The sequence below is a fragment of the Engystomops pustulosus genome, chromosome 3 (genome assembly GCF_040894005.1).
Source record: "Engystomops pustulosus chromosome 3, aEngPut4.maternal, whole genome shotgun sequence".
Lineage (NCBI taxonomy): Eukaryota > Metazoa > Chordata > Amphibia > Anura > Leptodactylidae > Engystomops > Engystomops pustulosus.
In genome coordinates, this window is record NC_092413.1 from 230,660,784 (window position 1) to 230,678,805 (window position 18,022).

Below are 18,022 nucleotides of genomic sequence, written 5' to 3' on the forward strand. Positions count from 1 at the left end.
ATTGATTTTTTCTGGTGGGCCTAAGGAACCCCATTCCAACACTGTATATGTATATAGGTGACTATTCTCTCCTCATTCTTCTGGATCTCTCTGCAGCATTCGATACTGTGGACCACCAGCTCCTCCTCAGGAGCCTTTGTTCCATTGGCCTAAATGACACTGTACTATATTGGTTTTTCTGGATCTTTCTCTTCTCCTCTTCCTCTCTGTGTCGGGGTCCTCAGGGCTCAGTCCTAGGTCCTCTTCCTCTCAGTGTTGGAGTTCCTCAGGGCTCAGTCCTAGGTCCTCTTCCTCTCAGTGTTGGAGTTCCTTAGGGCTCAGTCCTGGGTCCTCTTCCTCTCAGTGTTGGGGTTCCTCAGGGCTCAGTCCTAGGTCCTCTTCCTCTCAGTGTCAGGGTTCCTCAGGGCTCAGTCCTAGGTCCTATTCCTCTCAGTGTTGGGGTTCCTCAGGCCTCAGTCCTAGGTCCTCTTCCTCTCAGTGTTGGAGTTCCTCAGGGCTCAGTCCTAGGTCCTCTTCCTCTCAGTGTCGGGGTCCACAGGGCTCAGTCCTGGGTCCTCTTCCTCTCAGTGTTGGAGTTCCTCAGGGCTCAGTCCTGGGTCCTCTTCCTCTCAGTGTTGGGGTTCCTCAGGGCTCAGTCCTAGGTTTTCTTCCTCTCAGTGTCAGGGTTCCTCAGGGCTCAGTCCTAGGTCCTATTCCTCTCAGTGTTGGGGTTCCTCAGGCCTCAGTCCTAGGTCCTCTTCCTCTCAGTCTTGGGGTTCCTCAGGGCTCAGTCCTAGGTCCTCTTCCTCTCAGTGTCGGGGTTCCTCAGGGCTCAGTCCTAGGTCCTCTCCTCTCAGTGTTGGGGTTCCTCAGGGCTCAGTCCTAGGTCCTCTTCCTCTCAGTGTTGGGGTTCCTCAGGGCTCAGTCCTAGGTCCTATTCCTCTCAGTGTTGGGGTTCCTCAGGGCTCAGTCCTGGGTCCTCTTCTCTTTTCCCTCTATACTTCCCCCAACAGACAAACCATCAGCAGATTTGGTTTACAGTCTCATCTCTCTGCTGATGACCCCCAGCTATATACTTCTGCTTGAAACTTTATCTTTCAAGACTGAACATCTCGTCGTTTGACCATCAGTTAACACACCCAACCCTGAACCTGAGTTGTTTCATTCACTCTCCATCAGCCTTAACCTCAATAAACACATAAATACCTAAATATAATAGATGCCAAAAATAAAACAGATCCAGCACTCGGAGGTTCGATATCTCTCCAAAATGTATTCTTTAGAAAACACACTGACATGGGTACAATATAACGCAACAAAGATCGATGCGTTTCGGCAATGAGCCTTAGTCTTCATCAACAACATTGATCTAACGGCAATGGTTTCCCGTGGGAGGAACTCGTCCCAAAATGCACCAAAATTGCTGGAACACATAATCCACTAAATTAACTTAAATGATAAAAACATATAAAAAAACAAGTTGCAAAAGACATTCTACGGAGGCCGAAGAGGAACATTATTCCACAATAGCAAAATCTTTATTCCTTGCTCACTGAATGGGACCTAAATCTTAGGGGGAAAGAAGGAAACTAGTTGCAGGTAATTGAATCCATTCTACTATCCAGCCCCCTGGAGCCCTTGTATCAAGAATAAACATCCAATAAGTTTCCCTATTGGTAAGTTTTCTCTTTATGTCACCTCTTCTGATCGAACCAGTCACTTTTCTATCCCTTGCCAAAAGAAATTTTTAGTTGTGTTCTGAAATGTTTAGACAAAGAACATATGTGAGTGTGCTTTCTAAAGAAATTTAGTAACATCAAGGGCAGCAATCTGTGTTGGAAAGGATGAGGCCAAATTGGGGGGGGTTTACCACTGTTGGTGGGGATGTCCACCGATTTCTAAGAAAATGATAAACCCCCTCAACCATCATGTTGGCCAATGACATGCATGGATTTTAACGATATGCCTCAATAAAGTTCAAGTTTCCTTTGACACGGCTGGATTTGGAATGCTTTTTTCCTGCACAGTTTACCAAGCCCTCACACAAGGGTCATCCGCGCCTTGTCGGGCAATCTACACGGGCAGCAGGTGAGCTGGACTTTCTGTGTTATTCATCACTAGATCTTCTGCCACAAACTTCCTTTAATTACGCCTCACATCATCCAGTATTTCTTTTTCGGAGTGAGAGTACGTCCACATAGTCATAGTTTTAGCTGATGGCAGTGATTGCATTGCAGTACACAGTAACTGGGTGAGACGATGGGATTTTACATATATCTTATCTGTAACAAAAATATACAGTGCAAATTGAGCAATTTTTTCTGTAGGTTTTGTGGTTTAGAACCAAATGCAAAGGCACTAAACTTAGAAATAAACCTGGAAACAAAAAAGAAGTCCATGACCTTCATCATGTTTATTCCCAGCCCTTCCATGAGGAAGACCTTTCCCCTCTGCCGTCAACTCCAGTTCCTTATGAACCTCCAATTTCGGTCTCTAATCAGTTCGGCCACGGGAGGACCCCTTTATTGGTAATCTGATCACAAAGACTACCCCCCCTATTACATCCACCAGTGATCAGCTGTGATCGCTGGGAAACCTAGCTTTTTGTTTCCACACAGCACCCTCACAGGGGAAATTGGGTATAACACAGTGTCCTTCACATCAATGGATTGTTAGTAGAGATGAGCGAACATACTCGTCCGAGCTTGATGCTCGATCGAGCATTAGCGTACTCGTAACTGCTCGTTGCTCGGACGAGTATTTCGCCCGCTCGAGAAAATGGCAGCTCCCGCCGTTTTGCTTTTTGGCGGCCAGAAACAGAGCCAATCACAAGCCAGGAGACTCTGCACTCCACCCAGCATGACGTGGTACCCTTACACGTAGATAGCAGTGGTTGGCTGGCCAGATCAGGTGACCCTGGGATAGACTAGCCGCTGCCCGCGCTGCTCGGATCATTCTCTGTCTGGATGCCGCTAGGGAGAGAGCTGCTGCTGGTCAGGGAAAGCGTTAGGGTGTTCTATTAGCTTACTGTTAGGCAGGAGTGATACTAAAAGAACCCAACAGCCCTTCTTAGGGCTACAATAACGTTATAATTTTTTTTTTTTTTTATTTGCAGCTAGTACCATATTGTGAGGAATTTGCAGGGGGACTTGCTACCGTTGTGTTTAGCTCTTAGTGACACACATATCCACCTCAAACACCAAAGTGGGAAAATTTATTAGGGGTTTGAGTAGAATTAGGCACAGTCTGCCAGTTTCTTTTTATTTTATGTTTATTGTTTTAATAACTCAGCGTCATCTCATCTGGCATAGTAGTGTGCTGTAATACTTGGCTAGAAAATAGCCATAGGAGAATACAAACGGCTTAATTACGCCTACAGTAGCGTTATATATATATTTGATTTCTGGTTGATCTGCTGGTGGCTGTAATTGTTGCAGTGCATCTACTAGCAAATTGTGAGCAATTTGGAGTCAGACTTGCGACCACTGTGTTTTAGTGACGCACATATCCATCGCAAAGACCGAAGTGGGAAAATTTATTAGGGCCCGGGGTTGTATTTCAATTAGGCACAGTCTGCCATTTCCTTTTTTATTTTACGTTTATTTTTTTCATAACTCAGCGTCATCTCATCTGGCATAGCAGTGTGCTTTCATACTTGGCTATAAAATAGCCATAGCAATAGGATAGCATCGTTTGGTTTTAAAAACTAAAAAACACAAAAAAAGTTAAAAAAAAAAAAAAAAAAAAGTTAAAAAAAAAATTCAAGTTATAACTCTCATTTTCAAAATGTTTAACCCGAGGGCTAGGGGTAGAGGACGAGGGCGGGGACGTGGGCGTCCAACTACTGCAGGGGTCAGAGGCCGTGGTCCTGGGCGGGGTGAGACACCACCTGCTTATGAGGGAGCAGGGGAACGCCGCAGAGCTACACTCCCTAGGTTCATGTCTGAAGTTACTGGGACTCGTGGTAGAGCACTGTTGAGGCCAGAACAGTGCGAACAGGTGATGTCGTGGATTGCCGACAATGCTTCGAGCAATTTGTCCACCAGTCAGTCTTCCACGCAGTCCACCCATGTCACCGAAATCGGCACTCCTCCAGCTCCTGCACCTCAGCCTCCTCCCCCTCAGTCTGCCCCCTCCCAGCAAAATTTGCCATTTGAACCGGCATACTCTGAGGAACTGTTTTCTGGACCCTTCCCACAGTCACAAACCACTTGTCTGGTTGCTGATGAGCAATTTTCCGATGCCCAGGTTTTCCACCAGTCGCAGTCTGTGGGTGATGATGACCTTGTTGACGTACTGGAAGAAGTGTGTAAAGAGGTGTCCGACGATGAGGAGACACGGTTGTCAGACAGTGGGGAAGTTGTTGTCAGGGCAGGAAGTCCGAGGGGGGAGCAGACTGAGGGATCGGAGGATGATGAGGTGACAGACCCAAGCAGGGTTGAGAGGCCGGGTGAACACAGTGCTTCTGAGACGGAGGAGAGTCCTCGACCAGAACAGGTTGGAAGAGGCAGTGGTGGGGCCAGACGGAGAGGCAGGGCCAGAGCTGGTGCATCAGCGCCAAATGTGTCAACTAGTGAAGCTCCCGTGGCGAGGGCTCCTGCGGCGAGGGCTAGATTTTCAGAAGTCTGGAGGTTCTTTAAGGAAACACCGGATGACCGACGGACTGTGGTGTGCCACATTTGCCAAACCAGGATCAGCAGGGGTTCCACCACTACTAGCTTAACTACCACCAGTATGCGCAGGCATATGAATGCTAAACACCCCACTCAGTGGCAACAAGCGCGTTCACCTCCGGCCGTGCACACCACTGCTCCTTCCCCTGTGTCAGCTGATAGTCAGCCCCCTGCCCAGGACCCTGCCACAAAAACCCCATCGTCGCCTCCACGATCCTCCACAGCATCCACCAGCGTTCAGCTCTCCATACCCCAGACGCTGGAGCGGAAACGCAAATATAGTGCAACCCACCCGCACGCCCAAGCCCTTAATGTGCACATCTCCAGATTGCTAAGCCTGGAGATGCTGCCCTATAGGCTAGTAGAGACCGAGGCCTTTCGCAGCCTCATGGCGGCGGCCGCCCCTCGGTATTCGGTCCCCAGCCGCCACTACTTTTCCCGATGTGCCGTCCCAGCCCTGCACCAGCACGTGTCAGACAACATAATCCGTGCCCTGACCAACGCCGTTTCTGACAAGGTCCACCTGACCACGGACACGTGGACGAGTGCTGCCGGGCAGGGCCACTATATATCTCTGACGGCACATTGGGTTAACTTGGTGGAGGCTGGGACCGAGTGTGACCCTGCGGCTGGTCATATACTGCCGACGCCGAGGATTGCGGGGCCTACCTCGGTCCAGGTGTTTGAGGCCTACTATGCCTCCTCCTCCTCCCACCCCTCCTCCACCTCCTCCTCCGAACGACCATCCGTGGGCATGGCGCCATCAGTCGGTAGCTCTAGGCACAGCAGCAGTGCCGTCGCTAAGCGACAGCAGGCGGTGCTCAAACTGCTGAGCCTAGGCGATAAAAGGCACACCGCCCAAGAACTATTACAGGGCATCACGGCGCAGACTGATCTGTGGCTGGCACCGCTGAACCTGAAGCCAGGCATGGTTGTGTGTGACAACGGCCATAACCTGGTGGCGGCTCTGCAACTCGGCAGACTGACACATGTGCCATGCCTGGCCCATGTGTTAAATCTGATAGTTCAGCGTTTCCTCAAGACATACCCCAATCTGTCTGATTTGCTCACGAAGGTGCGCCGCATCTGTGCGCATTTCAGGAAGTCCAGCACAGATGCTGCCACTCTCAGGGCAGCGCAGCGCCGCCTCCAACTGCCCGCTCACCGACTGTTGTGCGACGTGCCCACGAGGTGGAATTCAACACTGACCATGTTATCCAGAGTTTACCAGCAGCGCCGAGCGATTGTAGACTGCCAGATGTCAACTTCCACCAGAACTGGTAGTCAGGTCAGTCAGCTTCCTCAAGTCTACAATGAGGAGTGGACGTGGATGTCTGATATCTGTCAGGTGCTGAGTAACTTTGAGGAGTCAACACAGATGGTCAGTGGCGATGCCGCCATCATCAGCCTCACCATCCCGCTGCTTGGCCTGTTGAAAAACTCTCTGGTCAGCATGAAGTCGGAAGCTTTGCGCTCCTCACAAGAGACGGGGGAAGAAGATTCCCTTGTTGATAGCCAAAGCACCCTTAGGTCTGTTTCTCAGCGCATATCGGAGGAGGTGGAGGTGGAGGAGGAAGAGGAGGAGAATGTTGGCGAGACACAAGAGGGGACCATTGTTGAGTCCTTCACTGTTGAGCGTGTATGGGCAGAAGAAGAGGAATTGGAGGAGTTGGAGGAGGAGGAAATGGACAGTCAGGCCAGTGAGGGGAGCGAATTCTTACGCGTTGGTACTCTGGCGCATATGGCAGATTTCATGCTAGGCTGCCTATCCCGTGACCCTCGCGTTCAAAGAATTTATTCCAGCACCGATTACTGGGTATTCACTCTCCTGGACCCACGGTACAAGCAAAATCTTTCCACTCTCATCCCTGGAGAGGAAAGGAGTGTGAGAATGCATGAATACCAGCAGGCCCTGGTGCACAAGCTGAAACAGTATTTCCCTTCTGACAGCACTAGCGGCAGAGGGCGTAGTTCTGCGGGACAAGTAGCGAGGGAGAGTAGGCGAGCAGGCAGCTTGTCCAGCACTGGCAAGGGTACGCTTTACAAGGCTTTTGCCAGCTTTATGTCACCCCAGCAAGACACTGTCACCTGTCCCCAGTCTCGGCAGAGTAGGGCTGATCTTTACAGAAAGATGGTGAGGGAGTACGTAGCTGACCATACCATCGTCCTAAATGATCACACAGCTCCCTACAACTACTGGGTTTCAAAGCTGGACATGTAGCACGAACTGGCGCTGTACGCCTTGGAGGTTCTTGCCTGCCCTGCCGCTAGCGTGTTGTCCGAGCGGGTTTTCAGTGCAGCTGGTGGCATCATCACCGATAAGCGTACACGCCTGGCGACTGACAGCGCTGACAGGCTGGCGCTTATCAAGATGAATAAAGCCTGGATTTCTCCGGATTTCCATTCTCCACCAGGTGAAAGAAGTTCAACCTGAATAATGTATGCATTCCTCCTCCTCATTGTCCTCCTTCTCCTCCTCTTTGTAGACTAAAGCAGAGGAAACTGGCTATTTTTTGCCAGGGCCGACCTACCCGGTCCTCTGTTTTAAGCAATTTTTGGGAGTGCCACATACAGGCACTCAATCTATTTAATTTTTCTGGAGGACCACCTACCTGCTCCTCTGGTTTGAAAACTTTTTTGGACTGCCACATACAGGCACTATCCAAATGAAATTGTCTCCATAGCAGCCTCCACACGTCGTCTTTTTAGCTGGCTCCACACGTTGTCTCCATTGCTACCTCCACACGTCACCGCCATAGCTGCCTCCAAAAGTCGTCCATATAGCTGCCTCCATACGTGGTCCCCTTATCAAATGAGCTGTGTCAGGCAGAATTTTGGGTTGTTTTCATATGTTTCACATCAAACTTGTTAACTTTGTCGCCACCCTGCTGTGTAATCCACAAAATATACTGGCAAAGTTTTATCATTTACTGATATTATTTCAGCGCTTCTTGCTCATCTGTTTACATTCCCCTCACCTGCTATATCCTAAACTTATAAGAACGCTACTACACTTGATCTTATACAAAAGGTTCTTAGAAGTGCTGTTTGGGGAGTAGCCGAGAGGCAGGGGCTTGGACAGGAGAAAGCTCGCCTGGCAGCGGACCGCCAGCTCCATCCCAAGATTAGACAGCCTCAGAGGCATCCATGCATACTGCCCCTGCTGTTTCCTGTCCATTTCTCCTCCACAGCGTCCAGCAATGTCTCCATGCGCAAGTTTCAACTGTCTATACCCCAGACGCTGGAGCACGAGAGGATATGCAGCACATCATCCCCTTATCAAACGAGCTGTGTCAGGCCGAATTTTCAGGTGTTTCACCAGATACATAATGGAACTCGGCCCATCTGTCACCGCCACGCTGGAGACCTGAAGTTGCAATCATAGCAGCGCAATATGGATGCCCCATACTGTCGCTCATAATCATGGAAGTCGTCTCCATGGCTGCCTCCACATGTCGTCCCCTTATCAAAAGAGCTGTGTCAGGCTAATTTTTCGGGTGTTTCACCAGATACGTTATGGAACTTGGTCACTATGTCGCCACCATGCTGTGTTATCGACTAAATATACCGTCAACCTTTTGTTCACATAGGAAATCATTTCAGCGCCTCTTGCTCACCTCCTTTGGTGAAGCCTGAGTCCATTTAGGGTATGTCGCCATGACACTCTCTAGCCTGCCGCTGCTGCCGCTGCCTCTGCATGCCGTCCCCTATAGTGTCAGGGTCAATTATTGGATGTTTTAGATGCTATCTAGCTTCATTCTGTCACTCTGTCATGGCCATGCTGTTGCCCATAATTTTGGCATAATGGTGCGATTAAGTAGCCTCAGAGGCATCCATGCATGCTGCCCCTGCTGTTTCCTGTCCATGTCATTATCAAATTTAGCAAAAAATGACACCACCCACAGCTCTGTACACCAAAGTATAAAAAAGTTATTAGCGCCAGAAGATGGCAAAATCAAAAAAATAATTTTTGTACAGGAGGTTTTAATTTTTGTAAATGTATGAAAACATTATAAAACCTATACAAATTTGGTATCGCCTTAATCGTACCGACCCAAAGAATAAAGTAGACCTGTTATTTGGGGCGCTCAGTGAAAGATGTAATATCCAAGCCCACAAGAAAATGGCGCAAATGCGTTTTTTCACCATTTTCACTGCATTTGGAATTCTTTTCCCGCTTCCGAGTACATGGAATGGAATATTTAATACCATCACTATGAAGTGCAATTTGTTGCGCAGAAAACAAGCCATCACACAGCTCTTTACGTGTAAAAATAAAAAAGTTATAGATTTTTGAAGGTGGGGAGTGAAAAATGGACATGAAAAAACAGGTAAGGGCCCGGTCCTTAACCAGTTAAACAATTATCACCTGCAATTGTGACCCCTGAAACTTTTTCATACAGACAGGAGTGACCGACGCTGCCCTGTAATGTAAGGAAATAATAAGCAAAGAATAAGGCAGAAAGCAGACAGCGCCGTTCTCTGAGTAGTGGCTGAACTGGGTCACTGCACCCCAGCTCCGATTCTAATGCATAGTAACTGATCTGGTGTCACCTGGTCCGACCCAAACACTAAGACGGCGCAGCCTGAGATAGAAGATGTAATCTGAGGAAATGTTCTCTATAATATTATTCCAGACAAACCATTTATTATACTGCACTGTACAAGAGGTGAGTCACGTACCCAGCCAGGAAGGGGTTAAAGCGAAATAGAAAAGCTAAATTATTTAAATGTTTTTTGGTATTTGACCCCAAAGAATTACACAAGTCCTCCGGCTTCTTGCTTATCTCTGTCCCTCATCACCGGGCAGTGATTGCTTAATTATTCTGAAGAATTGATAAAAATAAAACATGATACCATAAAGGAAAATGTGGAAGAGTATAAAATGTGCAGAGCGCGAGCAACAGGGACATCAGAGACATCACAGGAGCATCAGAGACATCACAGGAGCATCAGAGACATCACAGGAACATCAGAGACATCACAGGGGCATCAGAGACATCACAGGAGCATCAGAGACATCACAGGAGCATCAGAGACATCAGCACATCCTCAGGTATTGTCCACATTGTAGATGCAGTGACTATGATCCTCTCATTACTAGCAGAGACTTACAGGGGATCCCCACATCACACGTCTGTCACATGTCTTACACCTGTTGAGATATTATAAGATGTGAATGAAGGGAAGAAGCCATGTCCAGCCAATTCATCTATTACCAATAATAACCCCACATTGTTTTGTTTTTTCAAGTTGTGGCAAAAAAAAAAAATATATAATAAAAAATTATGTGCAGTCTCTCCTATTTTTAGATACAGAAAACAGCAGTAGCTCGCGGTTACTGTGCTGGGACAGCGCACTTTTAGGGGGCTATTCCAGGGCAATAACTGCAGCTTGCATCGGGTTTGTCATCAGCTAGAGAAAACGTTGTTGTTGCTGCTCCTCCCTGTTAGAGCCGCTCTCCTTCTCTATGTTCTGGCTTTGTACCCGGCTCTTCCTGGCACCACCGGTGGCAGGGGGTACCGGGGTAATTATATCGGCTTTAGTATTTTCCATCTTTATTTGGAATTTGACACTGAGGGCTGCCCCTAGTAATGAGCACCGCCCACTAGATAGCGACAGTATGGCAAATTATGCAACTTTTTTACACTTTTGTTATAAAAAATTTTTAATTGAAATTAAAAAACAGAAACATCCTCTTTTGGGGGGGAGATGCTCAATGTCTGTGGAGGGGCATGCTCAATGTCTGTGGAGGGGCATGCTCAATGTCTGTGGAGGGGCATGCTCAATGTCTGGGGGGGGAGATGCTCAATGTCTGGGGGGGAGATGCTCAATGACTGTGGAGGGGCATGCTCAATGTCTGGGGGGGAGATGCTCAATGTCTGGGGGGGGGATGCTCAATGTCTGTGGAGGGGCATGCTCAATGTCTGGGGGGGGAGATGCTCAATGTCTGGGGAGGGGCATGCTCAATGTCTGGGGGGAGATGCTGAATGTTTGGGGGGGCATGCTCAATGTCTGGGGGGAGATGCTCAATGTCTGGGGAGGGGCATTCTCAATGTCTGGGGGGGAGATGCTCAATGTCTGGGGAGGGGCATGCTCAATGTCTTGGGGGAGATGCTCAATGTCTGGAGGGGCATGCTCAATGTCTGGGGGGGAGATGCTCAATGTTTGGGGGGCATGCTCAATGTCTGACATGTTTATTGTCTAGGGGGGGATTTGTTTGTTGTCAAAACCTCTAAAATGCCAATTCTTGCTCTGATTCACTGTTGTCTAGACTACTATAACTCCCTACTAATCGTCTTCTGCTCTCTAATCTCTCTCCTCCGAAAATGAATTTATTTATACCGTATATACTCGTGTATAAGCCAAGTTTGTCGGCAGAAAAAGTGTGCTGAAGAACCACAACTCGGCTTATACACGTGTGTATAAAAATATAAACTTCCATACTCACCTTCTGGCTCTCCCGATGCTCCCTGCAGCACCTCTTCTTTCTTCTCTTTGCATGTAACAGGGAGCAGTCCATGCACTCTGCCCACCGGCTCACACTATGATGCAGGGATGTCGTCACTGATGATGTTATAGTGTGAGCCTGTGGGAAGAGCACATGGACCTGTCTCTGCCCCCTGTTACACACAAAGAGAAGAAAGAAGAGGAGCTGCAGGGAGCATCGGGGACCGCCGGAAGATGAGTATGGAAGTTTACTTTTTATACGTGGAGACGCTGCATGGGACATTTCATCATCAGTAGGGGGGCTAGGTGCATGGGACTTTGTATCATCAGTAGGGGGGCTAGCTGCATGGGACTTTGTATCATCAGTAGGGGGGCTGGCTGCATGGGACTTTGTATCATCAGTAGGGGGGCTGGCTGCATGGGACTTTGTATCATCAGTAGGGGTGGTGGCTGCATGGAGCATTTCATCATCAGTAGGGGGGGCTAGCTGCATGGAGCATTTCATCATCAGTAGGGGGCTAGCAGCATGGGACTTTGTATCATCAGTAGGGGGGGCTGGCTGCATGGGGCATTTCATCATCAGTAGGGGGGCTGGCTGCATGGGGCATTTCATCATCAGTAGAGGGACTGGCTGCATGGGGCATTTCATCATCAGTAGGGGTGGTGGCTGCATGGGGCATTTCATCATCAGTAGGGGGGCTAGCTGCATGGGGCATTTTGTCATCAGTAGGGGGACTGGATGCATGGGGCATTTCATTATCAGTAGGGGTGGTGGCTGCATGGGACATTTCATCATCAGTAGGGGGGCTAGCTGCATGGGACATTTCATCATCAGTAGGGGGGCTAGCTGCATGGGACATTTCATCATCAGTAGGGGGTGGAAGCTGCATGGGACATTTCATCATCAGTAGGGTGTGCTGGCTGCATGGGACATTTCATTATGAGTAGGGGTGCTAGCTGCATGGGACATTTCATCATCAGTAGGGGGACTGGCTGCATGGAACATTTCATCATCAGTAGGGGGACTGGCTGCATGGAACATTTCATCATCAGTAGGGGTGGTGGCTGCATGGGACATTTCATCATCAATAGGTGGGCTAGCTGCATGGGACATTTGTTCATCAGTAGGGGGGCTGGCTGCATGGGACATTTCATCATCAGTAGGGGGGCTAGCTGCATGGGACATTTCATCATCAGTAGGGGGGCTGGGTGCATGAGACATTTCATCATCAGTAGGGGGGCTGGGTGCATGGAACATTTCATTATCAGTAGGGGGGCTAGCTGCATGGGACATTTCATCATCAGTAGGGGGCTAGCTGCATGGGACATTTCATCATCAATAGGGGGCTAGCTGCATGGGACATTTCATCATCAAAAGGGGGGCTAGCTGCATGGGGCATTTCATCATCAGTAGGGGGGCTAGCTGCATGGGACATTTCATCATCAGTAGGGGGGCTAGCTGCATGGGACATTTCATCATCAGTAGGGGGGCTAGCTGCATGGGACATTTCATCATCAGTAGGGGGGCTAGCTGCATGGGACATTTCATCATCAATAGGGGGGCTAGCTGCATGGGGCATTTCATCATCAGTAGGGGTGGTGGCTGCATGGGACATTTCATCATCAGTAGGGGGCTGGATGCATGGGACATTTCATCATCAGTAGGGGGGCTAGCTGCATGGGACATTTCATTATCAGTAGGGGGGTGGCTGCATGGGACATTTCATCATCAGTAGGGGTGGTGGCTGCATGGGACATTTCATCATCAGTAGGGGGGCTGGGTGCATGGGACATTTCATTATCAGTAGGGGGGTGGCTGCATGGGACATTTCATCATCAGTAGGGGGGCAGGGTGCATAAGACATTTCATCATCAGTAGGGGGGCTGGGTGCATGGGACATTTCATTATCAGTAGGGGGGCTAGCTGCATGGGACATTTCATCATCAGTCGGGGGTGCAAGCTGCATGGGACATTTCATCATCAGTAGGGGGTGCTGGCTGCATGGGACATTTCATTATGAGTAGGGGGGTGGCTGCATGGGACATTTCATCATCAGTAGGGGTGCTAGCTGCATGGGACATTTCATCATCAGTAGGGGGACTAGCTGCATGGGACATTTCATCATCAGTAGGGGGGGCTAGCTGCGTATGACATTTCATCATCAGTAGGGGGGCTAGCTGCATGGGACATTTCATCATCAGTAGGGGGCTGGATGCATGGGGCATTTCATCATTAGTAGGGGTGGTGGCTGCATGGAACATTTCATCATCAGTAGGGGGGCTAGCTGCATGGGACATTTCATCATCAGTAGGGGGGCTAGCTGCATGGGACATTTGATCATCAATAGGGGGCTAGCTGCATGGGACATTTCATCATCAGTAGGGGGCTAGCTGCATGGGGCATTTCATCATCAGTAGGGGGGCTAGCTGCATGGGACATTTCATCATCAGTAGGGGGGCTAGCTGCATGGGACATTTCATCATCAGTAGGGGGGCTAGCTGCATGGGACATTTCATCATCAGTAGGGGGGCTAGCTGCATGGGACATTTCATCATCAATAGGGGGGCTAGCTGCATGGGACATTTGATCATCAGTAGGGGGGCTAGCTGCATGGGACATTTCATCATCAGTAGGGGAGCTAGCTGAATGGGACATTTCATCATCAGTAGGGGGCTGGATGCATGGGACATTTCATCATCAGTAGGGGGGTGACTGTATGGGACATTTCATCATCAGTAGGGGGGCTAGCTGCATGGGACATTTGATCATCAGTAGGGGGGCTAGCTGCATGGGACATTTCATCATCAGTAGGGGGGCTAGCTGCATGGGACATTTCATCATCAGTAGGGGAGCTAGCTGAATGGGGCATTTCATCATCAGTAGGGGGCTGGATGCATGGGACATTTCATCATCATTAGGGGGACTAGCTGCATGGGACATTTCATCATCAGTAGGGGGGCTAGCTGCATGGAACATTTCATCATCAGTAGGGGGGCTAGCTGCATGGGACATTTCATCATCAGTAGGGGGGCTAGCTGCATGGGACATTTGATCATCAATAGGGGGCTAGCTGCATGGGACATTTCATCATCAGTAGGGGGGCTAGCTGCATGGGGCATTTCATCATCAGTAGGGGGGCTAGCTGCATGGGACATTTGATCATCAGTAGGGGGGCTAGCTGCATGGGACATTTCATCATCAGTAGGGGGGCTAGCTGCATGGGACATTTCATCATCAGTAGGGGAGCTAGCTGAATGGGGCATTTCATCATCAGTAGGGGGCCGGATGCATGGGACATTTCATCATCAGTAGGGTGGTGACTGTATGGGACATTTCATCATCAGTAGGGGGGCTAGCTGCATGGGACATTTCATTATCAGTAGGGGGGTGGCTGCATGGGACATTTCATCATCAGTAGGGGTGGTGGCTGCATGGGACATTTCATCATCAGTAGGGGGGCTAGCTGCATGGGACATTTCATCATCAGTAGGGGGGCTAGCTGCATGGGACATTTCATCATCAGTATGGGGTGGAAGCTGCATGGGACATTTCATCATCAGTAGGGTGTGCTGGCTGCATGGGACATTTCATTATGAGTAGGGGGGTGGCTGCATGGGGCATTTCATCATCAGTAGGGGTGGTGGCTGCATGGGACATTTCATCATCAGTAGGGGGGCTGGCAGCATGGGACATTTCATCATCAGTAGGGGAGCTAGCTGCATGGGACATTTCATCATCAGTAGGGGGGCTGGGTGCATGAGACATTTCATCATCAGTAGGGGGGCTGGGTGCATGGGACATTTCATCATCAGTAGAGGGTGCAAGCTGCATGGGACATTTCATCATCAGTAGGGGGTGCTGGCTGCATGGGACATTTCATCATCAGTAGGGGGGCTAGCTGCATGGGACATTTCATCATCAGTAGGGGGGCAAGGTGCATGAGACATTTCATCATCAGTAGGGGGGCTGGGTGCATGGGACATTTCATTATCAGTAGGGGGGCTAGCTGCATGGAACATTTCATCATCAGTAGAGGGTGCAAGCTGCATGGGACATTTCATCATCAATAGGGGGTGCTGGCTGCATGGGACATTTCATCATCAGTAGGGGGACTAGCTGCATGTGACATTTCATCATCAGTAGGGGGGCTAGCTGCATATGACATTTCATCATCAGTAGGGGGGCTAGCTGCATGGGACATTTCATCATCAGTAGGAGGGCTAGCTGCATGGGACATTTCATTATCAGTAGGGGGCTGGATGCATGGGGCATTTCATCATCAGTAGGGGTGGTGGCTGCATGGGGCATTTCATCATCAGTAGGGGGTGCTAGCTGCATGGGACATTTCATCATCAATAGGGGGGCTGGGTGCACGGGATCATTTCATTATCAGTAGGGGGGCTAGCTGCATGGGACATTTCATCATCAGTAGGGGGTGGAAGCTGCATGGGACATTTCATTATGAGTAGGGGGGTGGCTGCATGGGGCATTTCATCATCAGTAGGGGGCTGGCTGCATGGGGCATTTCATCATCAGTAGGGGTGCTAGCTGCATGGGACATTTCATCATCAGTAGGGGTGCTAGCTGCATGGGACATTTCATCATCATTAGGGGGACTAGCTGCATGGGACATTTCATCATCAGTAGGGGGCTAGCTGCATGGAACATTTCATCATCAGTAGGGGGGCTAGCTGCATGGGACATTTCATCATCAGTAGGGGGGCTAGCTGCATGGGACATTTGATCATCAATAGGGGGCTAGCTGCATGGGACATTTCATCATCAGTAGGGGGGCTAGCTACATGGGGCTTTTCATCATCAGTAGGGGGGCTAGCTGCATGGGACATTTCATCATCAGTAGGGGGGCTAGCTGCATGGGACATTTCATCATCAGTAGGGGGGCTAGCTGCATGGGACATTTCATCATCAGTAGGGGGGCTAGCTGCATGGGACATTTCATCATCAATAGGGGGGCTAGCTGCATGGGACATTTGATCATCAGTAGGGGGGCTAGCTGCATGGGACATTTCATCATCAGTAGGGGGGCTAGCTGCATGGGACATTTCATCATCAGTAGGGGAGCTAGCTGAATGGGACATTTCATCATCAGTAGGGGGCTGGATGCATGGGACATTTCATCATCAGTAGGGGGGTGACTGTATGGGACATTTCATCATCAGTAGGGGGGCTAGCTGCATGGGACATTTGATCATCAGTAGGGGGGCTAGCTGCATGGGACATTTCATCATCAGTAGGGGGGCTAGCTGCATGGGACATTTCATCATCAGTAGGGGAGCTAGCTGAATGGGGCATTTCATCATCAGTAGGGGGCCGGATGCATGGGACATTTCATCATCAGTAGGGGGGTGACTGTATGGGACATTTCATCATCAGTAGGGGGGCTAGCTGCATGGGACATTTCATCATCAGTAGGGGGGCTGGGTGCACGGGTCATTTCATTATCAGTAGGGGGGCTAGCTGCATGGGACATTTCATCATCAGTAGGGGGTGGAAGCTGCATGGGACATTTCATTATGAGTAGGGGGGTGGCTGCATGGGGCATTTCATCATCAGTAGGGGGCTAGCTGCATAGGACATTTCATCATCAGTAGGGGGGCAGGGTGCATGGGGGATTTCATTATCAGTAGGGGGGTGGCTGCATGGGACATTTCATCAACAGTAGGGGGGCAGGGTGCATGGGGCATTTTATCATCAGTAGGGGGGCTGGCTGCATGGGACATTTCATCATCAGTAGGGGAGCTAGCTGCATGGGACATTTCATCATCAGTAGGGGGGCTGGGTGCATGGGACATTTCATCATCAGTAGAGGGTGCAAGCTGCATGGGACATTTCATCATCAGTAGGGGGTGCTGGCTGCATGGGACATTTCATCATCAGTAGGGGGACTAGCTGCATATGACATTTCATCATCAGTAGGGGGGCTAGCTGCATGGGACATTTCATCATCAGTAGGGGGGCTAGCTGAATGGGACATTTCATCATCAGTAGGGGGCTGGATGCATGGGACATTTTATCATCAGTAGGGGGGTGACTGTATGGGACATTTCATCATCAGTGGGGGGGCTAGCTGCATGGGACATTTGATCATCAGTAGGGGGGCTAGCTGCATGGGACATTTCATCATCAGTAGGGGGGCTAGCTGCATGGGACATTTCATCATCAGTAGGGGAGCTAGCTGCATGGGACATTTCATCATCAGTAGGGGGCTGGATGCATGGGACATTTCATTATCAGTATGGGGGTGGCTGCATGGGACATTTCATCATCAGTAGGGGAGCTAGCTGCATGGGGCATTTCATTATCAGCAGGGGTGGTGGCTGCATGGGACATTTCATCATCAGTAGGGGGTGCTAGCTGCATGGGGCATTTCGTTATCAGTAGGGGGGCTGGGTGCATGAGACATTTCATAATCAGTAGGGGGGCTGGGTGCATGGGACATTTCATTATCAGTAGGGGGGCTAGCTGCATGGGACATTTCATCATCAGTAGGGGGTGCAAGCTGCATGGGACATTTCATCATCAGTAGGAGGGCTAGCTGCATGGGACATTTCATTATCAGCAGGGGTGGTGGCTGCATGGGACATTTCATCATCAGTAGGGGGTGCTAGCTGCATGGGGCATTTCGTTATCAGTAGGGGGGCTGGGTGCATGAGACATTTCATAATCAGTAGGGGGGCTGGGTGCATGGGACATTTCATTATCAGTAGGGGGGCTAGCTGCATGGGACATTTCATCATCAGTAGGGGGTGCAAGCTGCATGGGACATTTCATCATCAGTAGGGGGTGCTGGCTGCATGGGACATTTCATTATGAATAGGGGGTGGCTGCATGGGGCATTTCATCATCAGTAGGGGTGCTAGCTGCATGGGACATTTCATCATCAGTAGGGGGGCTGGGT

General features: G+C 49.7%; 1 protein-coding gene across 1 annotated transcript in view; it reads left to right on the forward strand.

Moving 5' to 3' along the window:
• The first annotated feature begins 9,522 nt into the window (after positions 1-9,522).
• LOC140122760 (uncharacterized) overlaps positions 9,523-18,022 on the forward strand; it is a 34,899-nt gene continuing 26,399 nt past the window's right edge. The window contains exon 1 of the mRNA XM_072143954.1: positions 9,523-9,708. Coding sequence (XP_072000055.1) covers positions 9,538-9,708 — 171 coding nt within the window. The 5' untranslated portion in view covers positions 9,523-9,537. The remainder of the gene's footprint in view (positions 9,709-18,022) is intronic.